Genomic DNA, 25,719 nt, shown 5'->3' with positions numbered 1-25,719 from the left:
TCTAGCCTGAAGATGCCCTGTTGTAAAGCTGACAACTTTGGCTGAGCATCTCTGGGCATAGGAGGGGGAGGAGATGTTGGTGGGGGGGAAAGTGACTTTCTAAAGTCAGTTAATGAAGGAGATGAAGGCAAAACAACTTTAGATTTAGTGTCAAAAAATATTTAGTAATAATCCAAGTGGGCCAAATAGTAACAGGGAGCAAAACACCTTGTACATGTAAAATTTTTAACTCTTCTTCCTACACTTTCCTAATCTCCTAATTCTAAACTTCCTATTGCTGGGGACTATGAGCAATATTTTTCTATAATCTCTAAGGGTTCTAAAATACAAGCCTCATTGACCTCAGCTCCTCCTGCCTTGAGGAGTTGTTTGAGGAGACAGACATAACTGTCTCCATTTCCCATCATAACCCTGCTAGAATACCCGAGAATGTCCTTACTCACCCAGGGGTTGGAAGGCCTTCTAAAACACTCAGGGCTCTGTGCTGTGACAACACCTTTTAACTTGAAGCTCTTCTTCCCTTTGCGTCCCTGTTTGGGTGCCATTTGCTGAGACCAGCTCAGTAATAGGTCTGCACGAAGGGAAGGTGATACAGAACTGAAGAAATAAAAGGACAGAAAGAAAGACACAAGAAAGAAAACAAAGATGGGACCAGGGAACTTCACAGCTTTTGAAACTGAGAGCCTCAACCCTACTTTCCCCATTGTATTTATTTGACAGCTTAACAAGCAGCTGTGGGCTACAGGAAGCAACTTGCAACATCTACAATAAGGTCATTTATAGTAACAGGAAGCAACTTAGAACATCTTGTACAATAACAGGAAGCAACTTGCAACATCCACAATAAGGTAATTTACAATAACAGGAAGCAACTTAGAACATCTTGTACAATAACAAGAAACAACTAACAAGCCAGTTTCCCACAACACACCCTAATACCAAAACCAGATAAAGATAATATGAAAAAAGAAAATTACACACTAATTTCTCTAATGAATATAAAGGCAAAAATCCTCAATAAAATACCTGAAAATTGAATCCAAAAGCACATTAAAAGAATTATACACCACAATCACATGGGTTTTATTGCAGGTATGCAAGGGTGGTTCAACATGAGAATCAATTAGTTAATAAACCACATTTATAAATTGAAGAAGAAAAATCACATGACCCTCTCAATTGATGAGAAAAGACATTTGACAAAATACAGCATTCTTTCTTGATTAAAAAAAAAAAAACTCCAAAAGATAGGACTAGAAGGAAGCTTCTCAACATGGTAAAGGGCATATATGAAAAACCCACAGCTAGTATTGTACTCAATGGCCAAAGACTAAAGCTTTTCCACTGTGATCGGGAACAAGATGAGGATGTCCATCACTATTTAATATTGTGCTAGAAGTTCTAGCAAGAAAAAGAAATAAAAGATGCCCAAATAAGAAAGGAAGAAGTAAAGCACTTGCTATTTATTATATACTAAATCTAGAAAATCCTGAAAAAATTCACAACAAAGCTACTAGAACAAATAAATGAGTTCAGCAAAAAGTGGCAGGATACAAGATAATTATGCAAAAATGAGTAGTGTTGCTATACACTACTGATAAGCAATCTAAGGAGAAAGTCAGAAAAAAAATTCCATTTATAATAGCAACTAAAAGAATCAAATATTTAGAAATGAACTTACCCAAGGACATAAAGGAACTGCATTCAGAAAACTATAAAACACTGCTAAAAGAAACAGAAGACCCAAATAAATGGAAGGACATTCCATGTTCATGAATTGGAAGACTAAATAACATTAAGTTGTCAGTTCTACTCAAATTGACTTACAGACTCAATGCAACCTAAAAAAGTTCCAATAGCCTTTTTTGCAGAAATTTAAAAGCCAGTCATCAAATTTAGTTTTAGTTTCCTTGGCTGCTCAAATGTGGAAGGGTAAGGGGTCCTGAATAGCCAAATATATCCTTAAAAAGAATGAAGTTGGAGGACTCTCACTTCCTGACTTTAAAGCATATTACTTAGTTACAGTGCTAAAAAAAAAAAAACAAGCATGGTACTGGCTTAAAGATAGACAGATTGACCAGTGGAACTGAATTGAGAACTCAGAAATAGACCCTCACATCTATGGTAAAGTGATTTTTGACAAGACTGTCAATCCTACCCAGGTAGGCCAGAACAGTCTATTCAACAAATGGTGCTGTGAGAACTGTATATCCATATCCAAAAGAAAGAGGACCCCTATCTCACACCTGATACAAAAACTAACTCAAAATGGATGAAGGACCTAAATATAAAAGCTATAACCATAAAATTCCTAAAATAAAACATAGGGAAAACATCTTTAAAACCTTGTGGAAGGTGGTAGTTTCTTAAACCTTACACCCAAAACACAAGCAACAGAAGAAAAAAATAGATAAATAGGACCTCCTCAAAATGTAACACTTTTGTTCTTTGTCAGGAAAGTAAAAAGGCAGCCTACTTAATGGGAGAAAATACTTGGAAGCCATATATCTGAAAAGGGCTTAATATCCATGTTATGTAATTAGATAACGCACCTCAACAATAACAGGACAAGCAACCCAATTTAAAAATGGGCAAAGACTTGAAAAGACATTCCTTCAAAGAGGAAATACAAATGGACAAAAAGCACATGAAAGAATGTTCAACATCACTATCAATTAGGGAAATGCAGATGAAAACTACAATGATAGTGGGGAGCAGATGTAGCTCAATGGGTGATTGCCTGCTTCCCATGTATGAGGCCCTGGGTTCTATTCCTGGTACCTCCTAAATAAATTAATTAATTAAAATTAAAAAAATTAAAAACCTACAATGAGATAGCATTCTACACCTTATAGAATGGCCATTATAAAAACCCCACAGAGAGTATGGGCTATGATGTGTACCATTGACCATGAGGTGCAGCGATGCCCAGAGATATACTTACCAAATGCAATGGATATGTCATGATGATGGGAGAGAGTGTTGCTGTGGGGGTGTGGTGGGGTGGGGGCGGTGGGGTTGAATGGGATCTCATATTTTTTTAATGTAATATTTTTTAAAAAATGAATAAAAAATTTAAAAAATAAATAAATAAATAAAAAATAATAATAAATAAATAAATAAATAAACCTTAAAAAAATGATGGAGGTGGGAGTTCGGGACTGGGTTATATGGGCACCTCATATTTTTTTAACGTAACATTCTGCGTCATCTATTAACTTTAATAAAAAGAAATGGGTTAATAAAATAAAAACTGATGGTTTGCAAAACCATCACTTCAAAAATAAATAAATAAATAAAAAACCCACAAAACTATAAGAGCTGGAGAGGATGTGGAAAAATAGGAACACTCTTTCAGTGTTGGTGGGAATGTAGAATCATACAGATCTCTGTGGAAGACAGTTTGGCAGTTCGTCAAGAAGCTGAATATAGAACTGCCATATGATCCTGCAATCCCATGACTAGGAATATATTCAGAAGAACAGAAAGCAAGGATGCAAACTGACATTTGTACACTGACATTCATATCAGCATTATACACAATTGCTAAAATATGGAACCAGCCTAACTGTCCATTAACTGAAGAATGGATAAACAAAATGTGGTATATACATACAATGGAATACTATTCGGCAGTAAGAAGAAATGAAATCAGGATGCATATGACAACATGGATGAACTTAGAGGAAATTATATGGAGTAAAATAAGCCAGACACCAAAGGACAAATATTGTATAGTCTCACTAATATGAACTAAATATGCTGAGTAAACTCTCAGAGGTATACTCTAGAGCAGGGGTTCTTAACCAGGTGTCCATGGACCCAGAATATATTCATGGAAAGATTTCAGGGGGTCTGTGAGCTTGAATTGAAAAAAATCAACTTACTACCTCTATTTTCTCTGACCTCTAACTGAAAAGCTAGCATTCCCTTCACTGCTGAACATATACAGTAAATAAATTACAGTAGTATTTCACCTGACTGGCAAAGGGATCTGTGGAACAAAAAAAGGTTAAGAACCTCTGCTCTAGAGTATAGTTTACTAGGAAATAGAAGGTGGGTTGAGAATGGGAGCTGATGCTAAATATATGTAGAATTTTTAATTCAAGATTTATTGTAGAAGTGTGGAAAAGAATAGAGTTGATGGGAAGCAGACTTGGCCCAATGGATAGGGCATCCGCCTACCATATGGGAGGTCAGCGGTTCAAACCCCGGACCTCCTTGACCCGTGTGGAGCTGGCCCATGCGCAGGGCTGATGCGCACAAGGAGTGCCCTGCCACACAGGGGTGTCCCCCGCATAGGGGAGCCCCACGCGCAAGGAGTGCTCCCCGTAAGAAGAGCCGCCCAGCGCGAAAGAAAGTGGAGCCTGCCCAGGAACGGCGCCACACACACGGAGAGTTGACGCAGCAAGATGACGTAACAAAAAGAAACACAGATTCCCATGCCGCTGATAACAACAGAAGCGGACAAAAACAAGAATATGCAGCAATTGGACACAGAGAACAGACAACTTGGCGGGGGGGAGAGAAATAAATAAAAATAAATTTAAAAAAATAAATGTGATTGTGGCTGAAAGAGGTAGTTTGTGGACATAAATGTCAATTGAAAGGAAGCTAGAGAATCTAGGGAAGATAAAACATTGTGATTTTGATAGTAGATGAAGATTGCAGGTGGTAGTATAAATATAAGAATTTTTTTCTTTGAGAGCAGATGTAACTCAAATGGTTGAGCGCCTGATTCCCATTTATGAGGTCCTGGGTTCAATAATTCCTGGTACCTCCTAAAAATAAATAAATTTTTTAAAAAGATAGTATAAAATAACAGGCATGCAGTTCCTAGAGTCAGAATACCTAGCTTCAAATCTTCCACTTAGAAGCCATAAGACCTTGGACAAGTGGTATCTAATGCCTCTCTCTGTTCCTCTCAGTTTCCTCATCTCTAAAATGAGGTTAATAATATTTATTCAGAGTATTATTGTGAGCATTAAATTAGTGTATCATTTAGCTACTGCCCCAAAAATGTTATGTTACAAACCACCTGTTTTAGTTTCCTTGGTGATCAAAGCAAATACCACAAAATGGGTCAGTTTAAACAATGGGAATTTATTTGCTTACAGTTTTGAGATTGGGAAAATGTCCACATTAAGCTTGATCAAAGCGATGCTTTCTTCCCAAAGACTGGCTGCTGGAGATCTTGGACTCCTCCGTCACAGTGGCAGTCTGCTGGTCTCCCCCTTCTCTTCTAAGTTTCATTGGTTTCAACGTCTTGCTTCCAGGCTTTCTCTCTCTTCATCTGAATTTCATTCGGCTTATAATGGACTCCAATAAAAGGTTTAAGACTCATCTTGATTGAGGTGGGCCACACCTTAACTGAAGTAACCTCATTACTGGGTTCACATTCACAGGCGTGGATTAAGTTTAAGAACATGTTTTTCTGGGATACATACAACTCCAAACCATCAGAGAGGGGTCAAAGGTGAAGTAAGAGGGCATAGGACACCAAAAGTCAAACTTTACCTTCTTCACCATTTCACCCAGGGCCAGGTGGTTTACCTTCAAATCCATGCAAATGTGTTTAAAACTGTGCATAATCATTGTGCTTAGAGTCTCTAATACTAACCATACCACAGAAAGTAAGTACATCATAAATACTTGTTCTCTTTTCCATGTTCGCTTCCAAGACAACAAAGAAAAGAAGGAACAATGGTCATGCCAAAAAGGGCCGCGGCCACGTGCAGCCTATTCACTGCACGAACTGCGCCTGCTGCAGTGCCCAAGGATAAGGCCATTAAGAAGTTTGTCATTCGAAATATAGTAGAGGCCGCAGCCATCAGGGACATTTCCGAAGCAAGTGTCTTCGACGCATATGTGCTTCCTAATCTGTATGTGAAACTACATTACTGCATGAGTTGTGCCATTCGCAGCAAGGTGGTCAGAAACCGGTCTCATGAAGCTGGGAAGAACCGCACACCCCCACCCTGATTTAGACCTGCGGATGCTGCTCCATGACCTCCGCCAAAGCCTATGAGGAGCTGAGTCCTTAAAGATGGAAGAAATACTACTTGCTGGGGGGGAAAAAAAAACAATAAAATGGAAAATTAAGCTTTAAAAAATAAATAAATAAATAAATATTTGTTGATTCTTTGACCTAAGGCAGAGCTCTAGATCCAACAACGTACCCACCTAGATGCTTTTATGCATAGTATCATGGCCACTAATATGAAATGCAAATTAACACACCAAAACAATAGTTTTAAATATGCATTGGGTATGATACATTCCTTAGCTTTACCAAGGACTTCATCAGAGGAAACAGATTTATTAAAATGGGAAATTTTGCACTGAATATGTCTCTTAAAGTGTTCCCTGAGTTCTTCAAAAAAATTTTTTTTTACTCATTTTAGCCTTTGATTTTGGAGATAATCAAGAAAAAAAGAAAAGAAAAATACTATGGATCATTTTGGTGACTGTCTTGTAACTGAGTACTGCCTACTGCCCCCATGTTTATGTGTGTAGTCACAATTTCTATTATAATTCAATTTGCAACAAGCCAGCCAAAAATGGCATGAAAACTATCTCAGTTCTTAGCTGCTCAAACAAATACACACAATGAGTTGGCTTAAACAATGGGAATTTATTGCTCATGGTTTTGAGGCTAGAAGTCCAAAATCGAGGGGTCAGCATGGTGATGCTTTCTCCCTGAAGATGGCATTCTGAGGTTGGCTGCCAGCGATCCTTGGGTCCTTGACTTTCCTGTCACATGACCATATCCTTTCCTTTCTTTTTCAGGTTCTACTGACTTCCAGCTTTTACTCCTCAAACTGACTTTCTCTTCATAATGACTTCAGTAATAGGATAAAGGCCCAGCCTCATTCAATTAGCCACACCCTAACTAAAAATAACATCTTCAAAAGGTCACATTTACAGTACATTCACACCAACAGGAATAGATAAGACTAAGAATGTTTTTTCTGAGGTTTACAAAGCAACATACCACAATCGCAAACTGTTTTGACAAAGTTTCCTTGTAGCTTACCAGAGAAAGAAGGGAGAGAATAGAGGTATCACAAGGCACACAGAATATATAGTGCATGCCTTATTTATATTGCAAGCATATAGTAGATTTTATCTTTATACATACTAAGTTTCAATAGCTCATTAGCCAAAGGTGAACCAAAAAATTAGGAAATGATGAATTTTCTTTTATTAAAGAGTACTTATTTCAGAATTTTATTAAAGAGTACTTATTGCACCATTAAAGTGATTGATCTGTCAATATAATAGTATAGTGGTCTAAAATAAGTTGTTAAAAATGAAAAATAATAATAATGATAAGACTATTACTTAAAAACTCATTAAGGGCGGCGGACTTGGCCCAGTGGTTAGGGCATCCCTCTACCACATGCGAGGTCCGCGATTCAAACCCCGGGCCTCCTTGACCCGTGTGGAGCTGGCCCATGCGCAGTGCTGATGCGCGCAAGGAGTGCGGTGCCATGCACGCAGGGGTGTCTCCCCACGTAGGGGAACCCCACATGCAAGGAGTATGCCCCGCAAGGAGAGCCACCCAGCACGAAAGAAAGTGCAGCCTGCCCGAGAATGGTGCCGCACACATGGAGAGCTGACACAACAAGATGATGCAACAAAAAGAAACACAGATTCCCGTGCCGCTGACAACAACGGAAGCGGACAAAGAAGAACACGCAGCGAATAGACACAGAGAACAGACAACCGGGGTGGGGAGTGGGGATGGGGGGAAAGGGGAGAGGAATGAATAAATAAATAAATCTTTAAAAAAAAAAACTCATTAAGTTCACAACAAAGAGTTAAGTCTATCAGTGAAAAGTAATACATCTTCCTACTATTTTACCCAATACCCACAACTTAGAGTCTGCAAAAGAGCATTTCCTAACACGTTAATATGAATTTGAATTTGAATGGCTTCATTTCTGTGTTTTCAATTTATAAATTTGTTTTGTTGTAAAATAAAGAGCAACAAACACAGGAATTTAAACCTATTTTTATGTTTAAACCTAACATGCTAAAATACATATGGCAACACTATAGTATGTTGCCTACTATCTAGTTCAGAGCTCAATAAACTCTATAAAAAGCCACACAGTAAATACTTTAGGCTTTGCAGTCTGCAGTGTCTCTGTAGCATATACTCAACTCTGCCCTTACAGCAGAAAAGTAGCCACTGACAGTAGAAAACAAATGAGTGTGATTGAATTCCAGTAAAATTTTATTTACAAAAACAGGCAGAGGGGCAAAATTTGGCTTGTGGACCCCTGGTTTGTGGACTCCTGCAGTAGAACAGCACCATTCAGCAGAAATATAATGAGAGTCACACAAGTCACATTAGTATCTGACAGCACAGATTTAGGAACTTCCTGACAAGAGAAAATCCTAGCGGGTTTCTAAATCAAACTGTGCTGTCTTCTTTACTGCAGAATTCTTTTAAATAGCTCTATACTCATTGGTTTCACAGCATGAGTCAGGGAGCTGAAACCTGTGGGTATTTTTCTCAGGTCTGCAAGTGATGTTGCTCCAGAACACTTCCTTCTGGGAGACAGAATAACCGAACACATTCTAAAAAGATAACCAATGATGCAGAAACACTGGCGTTTTTTTGCTTTTCCCACTGGTATACACTATTGTTTCATTCATATTTAGTGACCAGCAAGGTTGGTCTATACCTTAACTTGTCTAGGCCCTGGAATGATAAGAATACAAAATGTCAAGCACATAAGTTATGTTTATACTTTGGATTTTCAGTCGTTTTCATATTATTTGTATGGCTAGAAATAACTAAGCATAATTGTAAAACCTACGTAACCGTGGTGCGATATGTTCTCATAAGACGCTCCAGGAAAGGTGCCCCTCTCACGCCCTAAAAGGTGAAAAAATAATAATAATAAAACTTTAAGAAAACAAACTCCCGACCCTGCTACCAAGCAAGTTCTGCCATTAAAAAGCACAGTTTCCCACCCTTCCCAAAGCGCTTCGGCCCCGCACGGCTTTCCCCTCCCTCCACACTTCCAACTGGCGGGAGAAGGGCGCTCTCCCAGTCAATCAACGTTCAACTGGGCCCGCCTCCCGCGCGTATTTCAAAGGCCGCTGGGAACCAATGAGCGGTTAAAGGCCGAACCAGGACTTAAGGAGGCGGAGTAAGAGACAGAGGAACGGCCTGATTGGCTCTTAGAAGACGCCGTGCCCCACCTCCCAGAAGGATGTACCAATGAGCTGAGGGGAGGGGCGGCTGCGGCGCGCGCAGGTGGCAGAGGCGCTGGAGCTGCCGGAGGGCGGAGGCGGCGGGCCGCGCCGTGGGGTCGCCAGCGATGAAGCCGGTGAGTGGGGCGGGCCCGGCCTAGGCGGAGCCAAGCCGCTGGGATGGGAGAGGGTCCCCGAGGCCATTTCTTGGGCCGGAGAGCAGCCCGAGCCTGGTAGCCAATGCGACTCGCGCAGTAACCGTCCTGTGGATCGGGGAGGTGGCCCTTCCCAGGACCGACCGAGAGTTACGGCTGCGAAAGGACGAGACCGCGCGGAGCAGGGTCAGTGACGGACGCGGAGACGGACCTTCACTGCGGGCCTCTGGACTGTGAGCTGTCGCCTGCGGGGACGCGTAGGCCTCCCGACAGTGCCGCCAGAGACAGATGGACCCGATTTTACGGAGAAAACTGAGGCATAGAGAACTTAAGTGTCCCGGGTTTGTCTGATACCCCAGCCCCAAAAAAGTGGCCGGGGGCTACTCTGCGCCCACTGAGGAGCAGTCCTCACTGCGGATGGGGAAAACTTCTTGAAATATGATCGCCACACCCTCCCTTTGGGCGACATCTCCACTGTCACCATCCCCCGGGGCACCTGTCCCTACGCCCCTTTCCCTGGGATTCGGAGTCAGTGGACCTGGGGGAGCAGGAAAGTCTAACTCTGTTAAGATGTGTAACTTGGCTGGAAGAACCTGAGTGAATGGACCACACAAACTGAAAATCTTGAATTACTAAGACTGGGGCGACAGAAGCAGGCCAGGAGCTGAAGCCCCATCAGATCCCTGATCCTCATCACCTACTGCCATGGTTGACAACCTATAAAGGGCCTTCTTTTAGGTTGAGTTGTTTATAACACCAGGAATAGATCCAAAGCAACTCGAATTCATAGTCTAAATTGGCTTTGTAATGTGATCTAGTCACATACAAAACCATTATAGAACATACTTTTGCTTCTAGACAGGACACTTGCTTAATCCTCATGTTTCCATGTGGAGGGATGTCAGCTGTCCTTCACTCCTGGCCTCTCTCTCCACCCCCTCATCCACCTGTCCTCAGGAAGGAGAGTGAGGTATCAGATCCCTGGCTTTGAGATTAGCTCAATACGTATAGCTCAACCCTTTCTTCCCTTTTCTCTAGGGATCTACTGGCTGCAGAGGGTGCTTTCTGAGCTGGCTTCTCTACCATAGAGAAGCCCTGGGGTTGTCCACCCCTGCCTATGACAGGATGGAGAAGTCTGTCTAATTTGGGGTGAGGAATTGGCAAGCCGATTTGGCCACAGTTTTAAAGCCACATTCTCCATTTAGCACACAGCAATAAAACAAACATTTGATCTCCACTTGCCTCCTATTGTCTTTCTCAGTTGGTTTCAACTAGGGAGTAGAAGAAAGGTGTGTTATTTATTCATATTTTAAAATCCAAGCAGGGAGTATAAAAATCTTCCAGTTATGCTGCCTCAGGATTGAGTTCCAGCTCCTTGGATAGATATAAAGTTATCTCAATCACTCATCTAATGATTCATAAAGTTGGTTGCAGGTTATTCACCTGTACTCCTCTCACCAATTACTATGCCATGTGGGGATTGGTTTTTGTTTGTTTATGCAAAGAGGTGAGTATAACTACTTTTTAGCTTTATCTCCTCTGCTCCTCCACTTTGGTTCTGGTATCACATTTCCTGAACTCATAAGCTCTTTCATACTTCTCCTTTTGCCTTAGTTGCCTTACTTGCTTTTTCCCTTTCTCCCTAAAAATCTGCTCACCCTTAAAAATCCAGCTAAAGCACCTCCTCTGTGAAGCTTTCTCCAGCTTCCCAAGTAGTCACTTGTCCATACTCTACTCTACAGCATGTAGTTTATGCTTCCATTTTAGAACTTATACTTTTCTTCTGTGATCTATATACACATCTTCTCTCCAACTATACTGAAGGTAGCTATTTATCTGATGGATCTTTGCATCTCCAGATCTTGGCAAATGGAAGGGGTCTGAGAAATATTTGTGAATGAATGAATAAATCTCACTTTATAGTTGAGGAAAAATGAGGTCCAGAATAAAGAATTGCCTTATCCAAGATTATGCAGAAGGTAGCAGAACCAAGAGCAGAAGCCAAGTTTCTTGGTCCCCAATCCAACTCTCCAACCACACAGTACTGCCACTATTAATAGAAGGGTAAATAGCAATCATTTATTATTGATATTGCTGATCTCTCTGATAGCCCAGTTTAATGACTGGATAAATTGTTAATGTATTCAGTGTGTGTTTAAGCAAGTACCAGGTATACTAAGACTATATGTAAATATTCTTTATAGTTATTTAACATAACTGATTTCTTTTGAAGCCTAGTTCATTGCAAACAAGTGAGTTTGACTCATCAGACGAAGAGCCTGTTGAAGATGAACAGACTCCAATTCAGATATCATGGTAAGTTAATATTCCAGATTAATAATGTGATGATTTGATTCATGGAATGTAGTCCACATATTGAACTATTTAGTAATTTCCTTCTGCTGATTATTTAATTCTAATCATAAAGATATCTTCCAACTCCATGATTCATTTACGATCTATGATATCGAATAAGGTGGGGGGTTTTGTTGTTGTTTTTGTTTTGTTTTGTCTTTCTTTATACATTGGGAAAACCATTGTAGAAGTAAATAAGAAAGAAGTAGTAGATGTAGGATCAGAATTATCTCTCATTTAGGGCCAAAATATACTTATTCTTTTACCACAAAAAAATATATATATATAGAAAATATAAGGACAAAATATATAATCATTTATCCTTAAGTCAAATCCTAGATAATACTTACAGCTACTTGTCATAAATACTGTACCTGTCAGTGGGCTTTGTTTAATATAAAAATTACATTACCATAGATAAAATTACCAAAGAAAAGTTTCTACATAAATTCTATTTCTAAATCTTAGCAAAGTGCCATGGTTATGCCTGGTTCTCTACAACAAGTAATCAACTGTAAATGTAATATAGCAATTACCTTTCATTTCCTCCTCTTTCAAATATCAAAACCATTTCAAACTAATCTACCAGGGAAACAGATGTGGCTCAAGTGATAGGGCCTCCACCTACCATATGGGAGGACCCTGGTTTGATCCCTGGGGCCTCCTGGTGAAAAAGAAGAGAAAGCATGCCTGTGCAGCAAGCCACTACCTGCATGGCCAGCCGAGTGCTCACGCGGTGAACCGAGTGCCCACATAGCAAGCCAAGTGCCCACACAATGAGCCAGTGCCCACAAGTGAGTCACGCAGCAAGATGATGATGCAACAAAAGAGAGACAAAGGGGAGAGTCTAGGTAAAGTGCAGCAGAGACCAGGAACTAAGGTGACCCAATTGACAGGGACCTCTCCACATCACATCGAATCCCAGTGAATCCTAGAGGACAAAGATGAGAAAGATGAGAAGACAAAAAAAGAAATAGATACAGAAGATCATACAGTGAATAGACACAGCAAAAACAGTAGGGTGGGGGTGGGGGAGGGGAAGAATAAAAACAAAAAAACAACTCATCTACCAAAACAAAACAGCCAAAAAGAACTAGCAAGAGAAAAAGTCAAGTGGTATCTATATGAAGCCTCTCATTTTCCTCTAAGTTTATTTTCTGCCTTGCAGACGAGGTAAATACCCTTCATTTGCAACATTCTGCAAATGTTGGAATATGGTTTCTTAAAATGTTTTTCCTTTTAACTAATATCCATTATAATGAAAACCAAAGGTTTTCAATATATGAAATTATATTGTTTTGGAAGTGCTTCAAAGAAATCCTAAAATAATAACAGAGTGTATGCTGGGTGTGTGATTAAATTACCAGATTGCCATTTTCTTCCTTGTTTATCTAAGGTTCCTAATACAAAATAGCTCCATTAACAAGCCATGGGGTCTGTTACACTTTATACTAGCTATAGGTAAACTAGACATTATTATCTTTAAAGTTAGTTTAATTTAAATTAACTTTTCATTTTTAAGACTTAAATTATAACAAAGCAAATAAGTCCATGTCTTAAAAATTTCCATTGTTCCAATCCTTGTTATAACCAACATACTGATATTTAACTGTGAATTTTTGTTTTATAACTATTATAAAACTTTAATTTCAAACACCTTATTGCATTGTGGCAAGCACACATGTTGATTAAATTTCCACTTATAATTTTTCTAAAACTGATCAGTTTTTTCATTGTTTTAGGCTATCCCTGTCAAGAGTGAATTGTTCTCAGTTTCTTGGTTTATGTGCCCTTCCAGGTTGGTATCACTACAGTTAGCTTCTTATTGATAAATTTGAAACTATTTTTTTGTCAGTTAACATATCATTCTCTGTACTGGGCAATAAGAGGATTTCATAGACTCTCAGCACTGGGAAACTCACTTTTGGAAGCCCTCATGGTGGCCTAGAGAAAAAGGAACATAGATTCACCTTTAAAACCCTTCCAGGTCTGCATTCACAGTTTTACGTTTCTGGTTTACCTGTCTGAATAAACTTAAACCATGGGATATAATGTGAGACTAAAGGCTAGAGCAAGTACTTATTACAGAAAAAATACAGAATAAAGAATCTTTGGATCAGTTCCTCCACCTGGTATCAATCAATCCCTGTCATTATATTCCCAAGAGAAAGAGTCACACTCAAAATGGAATCAAAACATATAAATGACCATGTGGAATAACTTTCCAAAGTAGCTATTTATGTGTTTAAGTGTACTTTTTATACCTGACCAAAAACTGACTTTTTCATTTGCCTTATTACTATATATAGGTTGTAAATTTAAAGATGTTAGAAGAAATATCCAAAAAGATATAGGTAAGTATAATATGCGACAACCATACTAATAGGTTTTCTTTTACTAACACTGAAAATCTTTGTCAAAAGGAACAAATGATATAGCCTCCTTTAGATATACCAAATAAATGTTAAATATTTTGTAACGTTTCACACTGTAGATTTATTCTAATATTTGAAGAAGTATTTGTGAAGGACCCAGAAAACTAATTATTTACCTAAAGATGTTGGTTAGCAGGCTTTTCACTGATTGTCAAAGTTATATTATACATATAAACTGCATTTGAGGTTAGAATGTTTAAGCTGAAAGGGGGGAAATATATAAACAGAAAACTGCCCAGATCTTTGAACATACTGTTCTTGGCAGACTTGGCTGTGATAGTAAAAATTAAGTCCAAGCTGGGAATGCAAAGATAGTAGTGAAATTGTCATTCCTGGGCAGAATTTAGAGAGCCAGGCAACTTGTAGGAAAGACAATGGGGACTGTTCTTCACTTGCCCAAGAATGTTCATACCACTACAGCCTCAAGCCTAATAATCCTACAGATATCCTGATAATCTACTCCGATTTGGAATTTATATATTGCTTGATGCTGACAAATGTGGATTTTCAAAATATTTTTTTCTGGTTGGCCTGGAATAGCGCAAGCCTAGTAGGCCTTCAAATATCTTTATATAAGACCAAATAAAAGTATATGTTAGTTGATTCTGACCGATGTAGAGTTTTTAAATCTTAAAATCTTTTTCTGGTTGTTCTAGAATATTAATTTACTAATGTATTTTCTTTAATTTATTGCTTACCTACCAAAAAATATTTTAGGTAGCTAATAGATTTAGTTGGCCCTTGCAATATTTATGAAGTTTCCTGCTTTGGACATACTCACCATGGTAGGAAATTTCCATTGGGAGAACACTTAATTCATAAGAAAAATGTATTTTAAGCCATTGGTTCAAGAACCAGCCATCCTGTTCATTTGGATTCTTCTATAAAAGGGGTTTTTGATTTTTTTCCTATGCCCCTCCCTTTTTTTGTAATGGAACCCAATATATAAAGTGGATAAAAGTATTTGATGGGGGACTTAGACCCTAGGTCTAGGTACAGCAGATCCTTTAGTCCCTCTTCAGAGTCCTTTCTAGGACAGTTTGGAAACCACTGAATATGTACAAGAGGCAAATAGGAAATAACTGACTCTCTTAAAAATAGTTAAGTATGTTAACTACAGGTTAAATCTCATTGTAAATACAAAAATAGAATTGCATTATCTAAAACAGCACTGTCCAATAGAAATATAATGGAAGACACAAATGGAAGCCATACATGGAATTTTACATTTTCTAGTTGCTACATTAAAAAAGTAAAAAGAAACAGATATAATTGATTTTAATAGCATATTTTATTTAACTTAATATACCCCAATATTACCATTACAATTGTTATCAGGGGAGCAAGTTAGGTCAGTGGGTGAGCACCTGCTTTGAATATACAAGGTCCTGGGTTTAATCCCCAGTACCTCCTAAAAAAAAGAAAGAAGGAAAATATGTTTTCAGTATATTAGTGAAAAACAAATGATAACAGAGATATTTTACATAGTTTTTGTTTTTAGACTTTGAAATAGGTATATTTACACCTCCAGTATATCTCAATTTGGACTCGCCATATTTCCAGTGCTTAATAGCAATGTGTGACTAATGACTATCATATGGGAGAGTACAGATCTACAGGTTCATGATAAAAGGCGGCACTTGATACTTAAATAGCAAAGTGTCTTTGGATTTAGAGGGTGGGGGTGTTAGTAAAAGGGAGGGAGCTCAGATTAAGAATTAGTTATTCTGAGTGTAAACTGCAATGTAAACTATAATCCATGTGGTGTAGCAGTGCTCCAGACTATTCATCAAATACAATGAATGTGCCACACTGATGAAAGAGGATGTTGATATGGGAGGAGTGGGGGCGGGGCATGGGGAGCAGGGTATATGGGAACCTCTTACATTTTTTAAGGTAACATTTTGTGTGATCTATGTATCTTTAAAAAAAAAGACAATAAAAAAATTTTTTTTAGAGTATTAGTTATTCCTTTTGAACCAAATGCTGTATAGTGAATATATTATAAAATGGTCAGTAGTAATATTTGCTTGGCTCATAATATCCTAGTGAAATTAGCTAAGTCAAATAATTTTAGTATAGTTAATGCTTTGCTAGTTAGAGACCTAGGCCATAAAATTAAATATGTGATTGTGTGGTATAGTGCAAGTATAAGAAAGAATACAAGAGCTCTCTGGGACCATCACAGTGAAGATTTTAAGTATATAATGCTTAGAGTGAAATGAACAACAAAGTGATGAAAGTAACAGAAATGGGTGATTTTGTGAGAAAAAGAAAAAATATGGTATCATTCCTTCTGAAGAGTTTATTTTTAAATAGGTGTTTTAAAATTTGTTTTAAAGCTGTTTTAATGCAATTTTTTTTCAAGAGCAGCAATATAATTGACTCATCTTGAAGTTCAGTATAAAGCATATTGACTTACTGTCAGGTTCAACTGTAATCATCTTTTAGTGCATGCCCATTTACACACTCAGGTATAAAAATAAAACTTTAAAAACCTTTCGGTTCATATGTTTCTAATTCCTATTTTGTACTTATTGACTTGATTTTTATCCTTATTTGAAGGTATTTCAAATGTTTTAGATTATCAATAGGTACTTCAAATGTATAGATTGTTATTTCTTACTTCCATAGTTTGGCTTAAGAAACTTAACTTCATAGCTTCCTTTTGACTGTATTTAAATCTGTATGTTTTATATGTGTGTTCATGTATATCTTGGTCTACTGGCAGAAGAACTAAAGAGCTGTGGTATACAAGACATATTTGTTTTCTGCACCAGAGGGGAACTGTCAAAATATAGGGTTCCAAATCTTTTGGACTTCTACCAGCAATATGGAATTATCACTCATCATCATCCAATCCCAGATGGCGGGACTCCTGACATAGCCAGCTGTCGTAAAATAATGGAGGAGCTTGCAATCTGCCTTAAAAATAACCGCAAAACCTTAATACAGTACGTTCTTTTTCTTGGTAAAATACAAGAAATATCCCAGTCAAAATGATTTCTCAAATTACTGCATCCTTTTTCCAAACTCATAGTCTAATTGAAGGATTAAAATGAGATAAAGCATAAAGAGTACTCTCACCATGCCTGATAGAGAGTAAACTCAAATATTTACTATTACTAGTTTTGAAGAATAAGGGCAATGAATGGATTTGGAAGTGTTTAGAATGGGGTTATATGATTTTTTTTTCTTTCTTATATCTTGGGCTTTTATTTACAATTTTGGAGATTCCTGCCTCCCCTCCCTCCCCACCCCCCAAATAGGTATAATAATGTTATGGTTGTATTAACACCTCATTTATTTCAGACTTTCAGTTGTTCATGTGTTTCTAATGGTAAGAAAACCAGTCTTTTAAAAATTAGCAGCAGCACAGGTATCATTACTAAGCAGTGAGCAAATGTTAAAAATATGACTGTGAATCTTCTACCAGAATGAGAAACTTTCATTCTCAGTGGCTATAAAAACTCAAGCTGTGGTAGGAAGTTACTGGGAAGTGGTATAGCTCAGTGGTTGAGTGCCTGCCTTGCATGTATGAGGTCCTGGGTTCAATCCCTGGTACCTCCCAAAAATATATATAAAAAAATAAAATGGACTAAGGAAAGGGGCAAAAAGGAGAAGAGAAAAAAAGCAACATGGTGAAAGAAGAGAACAGGAATTGGCAGTTGACAGTAGTAATGCAAAGTTTAGAAGAGGTGCCTAGATAATAAATAGCAGAGCATCTGCCAGAATTGAAACACACAGAGCAGAAGACAGCCAGCCACAGGAAGAAAACTAGTCCTTCACTGTGCTGATTGTATTCTAATAAGCTGCTTTATTATAAGTAGACTGATACTTCAAAAGCCCTTAGGTCAGCCAGATTATTGGTTTGAGCCACAGGTATACAAACTATACAAAATAACCATGTAGTCCAGGGATACCTAGTGAAAGGGCATGCACAGCCAACTTCTCTCTTTATACCTGTAGCCCAAGGGCATCATGCCACTAAGTGCTGGTTCTGCTGGATACTACCAAGTACAAGGGTCTTTAGGGACACACACCTGTTTACTAATTGTAAAAGCAAAATTTCAGAATAAATATGATTAGCACCAGATAAGAGATAATTATTTTTCCTGGAGTTTGGAAGCTGTAATGGAGGTTGGCTTCTATTTCTTCATCCCCTACAGGCTGTACAGTTCTTTGTTTCAGAGTTTAGGTGTGGTTAAGTTTCTGAGAAGTATGTAAAATAGCATTAGATGTAGTTAGTGAAAAAAACATTATCAACCCATATTCCAAAGTAGTTCTGAGATTTTTTCAAATAAATTGTTGAAAGCAGCCTCCACAGAAGTTTACAAAGATCAAACTAGCTCATTTTAGTGAAGCTTAACCAGTTCTACTACAACAGGTTCTGGCAAACCAAATGCTCCAATGTGTGAACAGAATAGAAACAGGATGGATAGGAGACCTTGCTTATATTGAATGCTTTTCAGGCTCCCGTAAAATAAAGCATCTGATGACTAGAAATTTGTTTTGTCCTAGGGCTTTCAAAAGTGTTCTACAGTGGTTGCTTACACAGCTTACAAGCTTATGTTTGTTTAGACAAAGAATTTTCTATCTGTTCTGCCATTTTTGTGTGCCCCATTGCTACAGCAGATTTATCGCTCAAAATCAAGGTCTGGAAGTTTTTTCCACTATCGTTTTGTCCACCAGTGCTGTCTTACTGTTTCTGCCTGGACATTTTGATTCCTTTATAAAATCAGTAAACATTGCTGTCTACTGTGTGCCAACCACTGAGAATACAAATAGGCAGAGTCTCTACCCTCAAGAGGCCCCCAGGCTAAAAATGCTACCACATAAAGTACAGGAACCAGCAGATTATGCCTGCAAGGTTACACACAGGACCGTGATCATTTCCATGGGAGCATGAAGCCATTTCAGGAATTGAAATTGGGACTGGAATATAATAGAAATTCATAGGAAATACATAGGAACATAAAGGAAAAGGATAAGGACAGCAAGATGTGTGAATAGTGTTTATATTGCAGAAAGCTATTAAAGTGCTCAACCTCTCTCCACCTTAATAAGGTAGATCCAGATCTGTCTGAGAGAGGCCTATATCTGAGATGCTTTGTAGAAAGCAAGCTCATGACTAGGTATCAGTACCTATTTGATCCTATATCACATCCTGTACCAAGACATGTATCTATAGCTATATCCACAATAACTACAGTAAGTGATTTCATGGTAATAAGCAACACTAAATTAGGTCAAGTATTCCCTCTTTAAGAAAGTTAGAAAATGTGGAATATACTTTGTAGAATCTTGGAAAATGATTTAAAGGAATGGTTTTGTTGCTTTAAAGGTTAATCTTCATTTTTCTGGAAAATCATTTATGCAAAACTCATTCATTCACAAAAATAGATAATAGCAGCAAACATTCATTTACTTCTTATTCTGTGCCAGGCACTTTACGAATATTCATTTAATCCTCACTGTGATGTAGGTACTATTGCTATAATCATTTTATGGATGAAACAGCTGAGGTGCAGAGAGGTTAAATAACTTGCTGAGGTTCACACATCTAGTAAAGGACAGTCAGAATTCAAGCTCAGGCAGTCGGCTCTAGGGCCCTTGCTCTTAACCTCTATGCTACCTCTGTATGTGCTCTTTTTATGTGAATGAAGAGTTATTATGTGTATCGTACTTGCCCCATAATCACTAAGGTTTTCTTTAGACAGGGAAAAATAATAAAAGAGGGAGTTGGTAAAAGTAGTCTGATTTCTATCACTTTAGTAACTAACAATCTCTGCTTCTCAGATGTGGGTCGTGGGGTTTTAATACATTAATAAAAAGGCCATACCTAACCTGGCCATTGGAAGTGTTCAGAATACCTCCCAACTATAAATTAAGCACACTTTGTTCTTGATTAGTTAAAAAATATTTATTAATCTCTATGTGCAAGGCACTATGCTAGACACTGGAGTTATAAATAGAAGATAAAAAGAGAAAGTCTTTAGTTGTACCTGTTGGGATGAAATGAAAATGTACAAACTTCAAAACCCTATTTTCCTTTCAGCTGTTATGGAGGACTTGGGAGATCTTGTCTTGGTAAGAAATACATTTTCATTCAATTTTTTTAACCTCAAAGTAGGCAAACTATGGTCTCTGGGAAACTCTGGTACTAGAATAAAACAAAACACTAGAGTGAAACAAAACGTAATATAAATCCACAAAGGCCTAAAGGATCATTTAAGGCTCTAAACTTGGTGCTCCCTGGGAAACTTGGGTGAGAGTGGGAGGTATTTTCAACATTGATTTGGAGCAGGGGTTCTTAACCTTTTTTATTCCATGGACCCCTAACCGAGTCCACACTATACTGTGTATTATATAATAAATACATCACACCCGCACCAACACGTCCCCACAAGGATAATGTTTTTTTTGAATTTCAATTCAAGTACACAGACCCCTGGTTAAGAACCCTTGATTTGGAGGCTTCTGAAAAGCATAAATTTACCATAAGTCTTGGCACCAGCATTCTTGTTTTTTCTATTTTGTTTTCTAATTTTCTCCCTATGCAGGTGTTAGAAGTTAATTAATAATAACTTTCTAAATAATACCCATGGGTAACATAAGCATGAAAATCAAAGTTAATTCCAGTATTTCTTTTAAAGTTTAATGTTAAGAAAAGTTAATAAAACACCACACTTTCATAACAGTGGCTCATTTTAGTGTTGCGCATCATCAAAATTAAAAAGATTTATGCTTCAAAAAGCACTATCAGGAAACTGAAAGGACAACCCCCAGAATAGGAGAATATATTTGCAAATAACCCAATTGAAAAATGGGAAAAGGATCTGAATAGACGTTTCTCCAAAAAAGATATACTAATAGCCAATAAACACATGAAAAGATGCTCAACATCAATAGGAAAATGCAAATCAAAACTGTAATAATACGATACTTTGCGCCCACTAGAATGGATAGAATCAAACATAAAAAATATTGGCAAGGAGTTGGAGAAATTGGAACTCTCACATGCTGCTGGTGGAAATGTAAAATGGTAACTTTGGAAAACAGCCTAGCAGTTCTCAAATGGCTAAACATTGGTACAATATAACCCACAATTCCATCCGTGGGTATATACCCTAAAGAAGTGAAAACGTATGTCCACATAGAAACTCCTACATGAATTTTATAGCTGCGTTATTCACAATCACCAAAAAGTGGGATCGATGCAAATGTCCAACTTAAAAACAGATAAACAAAACATGATATATTCTGCTATGACATGGATAAACCCTGAAAATATGAAAACTAAAAAGTGAAAGAAGCCAGTCTCAAAATTCCACACATTATTCTGCTCACATGAAAATCAAAAATAGGCAAAACTGGGAAGTGGACTTGGCCCAGTGGATAGGGCGTCCACCTACCACATGGGAGGTCCGCAGTTCAAACCTCCGGCCTCGACCTGTGTGGAGCTGGCCAACACGCAGCGCTGATGCGTGCAAGGAGAGCCGTGCCATGCAGAGGTGTCCCCCGCGTAGGGGAGCCCCATGCGCAAGGAGTGTGCCCAGTAAGGAGAGCCGCCCAGCGCGAAAGAAAGTGCAGCCTGCCCAGGAATGGCGCCGCACACAGAGCTGACACAGCAAGATGATGCAACAACAAACAAAAAAGAAACACAGATTCCCATGCTGCTGACAACAACAGAAGCGGACAAAAAGAAGAACATGCAGCAAATGGACACACAGAACAGACAACTGGGGCGGGGGGAAGGGGAGAGAAATAAATTTTTAAAAAAATCTTTAAAAAGAAATAGGCAAAACTATAGATAGAAAGTAGACTAGTGTTTGCTTAAGGATGGGTGGGGGTGGGGGATAAGGAGGGGAGTGATAGCCAAAGAATTCAGGATTTGTTTTTAAGGAATGAAAATGTTCTAAAATTGTGATGACAGTTGCACATATCAATATCCTAAAAACTACTGAATTGTACACTTTAAATGGATGAACTGTGTATGTGAAGAATATCTCAATAAACCATTTTTAAAAGTGAAGTTACTATTAAGCTTTTTTAAAGATTTATTTATTTTTCTCCCCTTCCCACCCCCCCCAGTTGTCTGTTCTCTGTGTCCATTCGCTGTGTGTTCTTCTGTGATCGCTTCTATCCTTATCAGCGGCAGCGGGAATCTGTTTGTTTTTGTTGCGTCATCTTGTTGTGTTAGCTCTCCGTGTGTGTAGAGACATTCTTGGGCAGGCTGCACTTTGCGCTGGGCGGCTCTCTTATGGGGTGCACTCCTTGAGCGTGGGGCTCCCCTACACAGGGGACACCCCTGCAAGGCACGGCACGGCACTCCTTGTGTACATCAGCACTGCGCGTGGGCCAGCTGCACACGGGTCAAGGAGGCCCGGGGTTTGAACCGCGAACCTCCCATGTGGTAGGCAGACGGCCTAGCCATTGGGCCAAGTCCGCTTCCCTACTATTATTATGCTTTAATTCAACCAGTCCCTTAAGATCATAATTTGTCAAAAACAGCACACTAAATGGCCTCAGCCTTTTCATTCACTTTGAATAATTACACCGAGTCTTCAGCACCAACAGAAGTCTAAGTATAAAATGTTCTAAACTATCACCAATATTACCTAATAATATATTATTTTTCCATGTGTTCTATTAGTAGCTGCTTGTCTCCTCCTATACTTATCTGACACAGTATCACCACAACAAGCCATAGACAGCCTAAGAGACCTAAGAGGATCTGGGGCAATACAGACTATAAAGGTAAGGAGTTGACTGTTCTTGTTTGGTTGTGGTTAGGGGCAGACTAGTACAAATATAGTGTAATATATAACCAGAAGAGCAGTAAAATGAAAAGCAAAAGCATTCTATTATTCGTTTTTTTTTTAATTTACACATAAATACTGATGTCTGCAAAAGCCCACAATATTTCAAACAAAATAATGAAAATATCTGAAACTTCCAGTTTATTTTTCCTCTGTCTACTTCTATTCAGTTTTTACCCCATTCAGTTATCAGAATGGATCACTTCTAAAACTGAGATGGTTATGATAAATTTAGTAATTTTCTGGGTAAATTTTTTACCAAATAGATAATACTGAAGATCCTGCTAAATCATCAAAACAGATGAATGGCAATAATACAAAAAACTTAACACAATGCTAATGTATTATTTGATGTAGATAACCAGTGACATCTTCCACATTTACCTCCCCCTTAACCACTTCAAAAGCACTGCAGATTTTTATATTAACCATGTTACTGAAAATATTCTGATTTCACTTGATTTGTAGGTCAGTGAAACTAATTTTCCTTCCTTTTCCAAGTACACTTTCTCAGCTTTAGGACTACATCACCAGGGAGTACTACAGAATTCCAGACTCTAGGCAGCTCCCTTGGGCATGAAAGTCCATCTCTCTAGGGTTATGGCACTAAATCAAATGCCATGTACAGTGAATTATAATAACTGATAAGTTCACCAAGCAACCTCATTCTCAGGGTTTAAATAAGGTCATTCGCAAAGCAATCCATATAGGATCCACTTCCTAAAATGCTAGCGCACTCTATTAAACTTCTGAAAACAAGTTATATCTTTATCTGTTAAAATCAAATGATGGTTCAAATCCAAGTATATACCTCAGCCTTGTGGCAAGGAGGTTTAATTTTTGCTGTGCATTGTAGGTCTCTGCTGATGTAAGTTGGCACTATTCAATTTCAACTTACCAATACTATTAAATGAGATAATTGGTGTAATACATGTATCTTCTGGGAGGCTATTAAAACTCCAAATTATTTAAAGCTGTTGTTTTGCTTGTCTCTTAAGATTAGTGGTTTGTTTTTTTATATTGTCTACTATAATGATTGTTCTAAATGGTGTCATCATAGAAAGCAGAAAACTAGAGTCTTCCATAAATTGGGAAATAGATTTTCTAGAATATACCATTGTTACTTACTATAAAAAGTGCCCTCACCTCCCTGCTTACACCCCAGAGGAAAAACAATATTAACAGAAATAAAAATAATCCTTCATGTTGTTATCTTATTTGGCCCTGCCAGGAAAGAGAGAAAATATTTTACAAACTTATAACACATTTCATGCTACCTTCTGATAATAGGTATTTTCATTAAAAAAAAAAGTTTTCCACTATATACAAAACTGTATTAAAGATAAAATTTCCCCATAATGCAAGAGTTCCCTCACCCAAAAGGATGTCAAAGTCAATCTTAGCAAATATTTTTTGATTCCTAATTTCTACTAGTATAATTGTGCCAACTAGTTTCCCTCAATATATTTCAAAGTATCTGTACTTTTTTTTTCCAGCAATATAATTATCTCCATGAGTTCCGTGACAAACTAGCTGCACATCTGTCATCAAGAGATTCACTGTCAAGATCTGTATCTAGATAAAGAAGCATTTTAAATACCATATATATGACCATGTCTGAAATTTAAGAGCTCTCTAATGTAATTTGTATTGTAATGAAACTACTACTGTTACCAACTTGAATGTAAATGTATATGTGCAGATAGCTTTTATTGACAAATTTCATTCTTTAATGTTTTATAGGGGAGAGAAGAAAAAAACTGCTGTACCATTTTCTTTTTTAAAGACGTACTGGCTGCTCTGGTATATTTTACTTGGGGTTATGCTGAAAGAAGCATATGGAAAAATATTTTTTACCTCACTTTTATTTCATTTTACTATTTTTAACTATTGGATGGTATACAATGGAGTAATAAGTATGGAAATTGGTATGGGTACCCAGTTAGTCATTTGGACTGTAAACAAGGGTCATGCAATGAGTCAAAGCCCCCTCCCTCTAACAGACCTCAATGGTGTCAGTGACGCACACAGAGGTCTAATGGTTCTCTTGGCTACTGCTAATCACAAATGTGAACCAATGGCCATTTGGCCCCAACCTCCATTTTATAGTCATAGGCACTGCCATACAAAAAAAGGTAAATTTCACCATATCAAAACTTCATTTTTAAATAATCATAGAAAGACTAAAATTCTTATTTTGTCTCTCACTCCTCTCTCTTGCTGCCAATGAACTACTTTTTCTCTAACGTCAAAACCAGAGAGCCAGTACTATACTGGCTGTACTGTACTATAATATAAAATCAACTGTTTTAGTACTTTTATACATACATTGTTTCTAGAACTTAAGACTTTATGAGAGTACTAAGGAAGATGTGAAAATCACATGTCCAACCAGAATCTAAATGTTTAGCCTTAACATTTATCTCAGATAATAAATGCCAAGTAACAGCAAGAAAGTTATTTTTTTAAGTACAAGCTACAATAATACATTTTCCTTCCTGGTGATTTTAGTGTTATAACCAAATACAATTTAAAATCATATCTTACCAAATATTAGGGCAGTCACTGAACTTGATATTAGCGAATGTTACATTAGCTTTTACCCAATGTAAGTATATAGCTTATTCATTAATATTCAGGAAAATGGAAGGAAAATATTGGCATGGATTAATCAAATCCTTTAATAATCAATTGAACTTTCAAAATGCTGGTTATCTCTCAATTTCCATTGAAAATGCTACT

General features: G+C 37.8%; 1 protein-coding gene across 1 annotated transcript; it reads left to right on the top strand.

Annotated features, from left to right (window-relative positions):
- The first annotated feature begins 9,272 nt into the window (after positions 1-9,272).
- On the top strand, positions 9,273-24,826 carry CDKN3 (cyclin dependent kinase inhibitor 3). The gene is made up of 8 exons (XM_004449318.3): positions 9,273-9,347; positions 11,599-11,681; positions 13,463-13,518; positions 14,030-14,074; positions 16,887-17,109; positions 20,214-20,245; positions 22,812-22,915; positions 24,474-24,826. Exons 1-8 carry the CDS (start codon positions 9,339-9,341, stop codon positions 24,558-24,560), a joined length of 639 nt encoding a protein of 212 aa, XP_004449375.1. The 5' UTR covers positions 9,273-9,338; the 3' UTR covers positions 24,561-24,826.
- The last annotated feature ends 893 nt before the right edge of the window (positions 24,827-25,719 follow it).

This window comes from Dasypus novemcinctus, chromosome 3 (genome assembly GCF_030445035.2).
Source record: "Dasypus novemcinctus isolate mDasNov1 chromosome 3, mDasNov1.1.hap2, whole genome shotgun sequence".
Lineage (NCBI taxonomy): Eukaryota > Metazoa > Chordata > Mammalia > Cingulata > Dasypodidae > Dasypus > Dasypus novemcinctus.
Note: the sequence above shows the minus strand (reverse complement) of the source record. Positions and strands in the feature narration are given on the sequence as shown.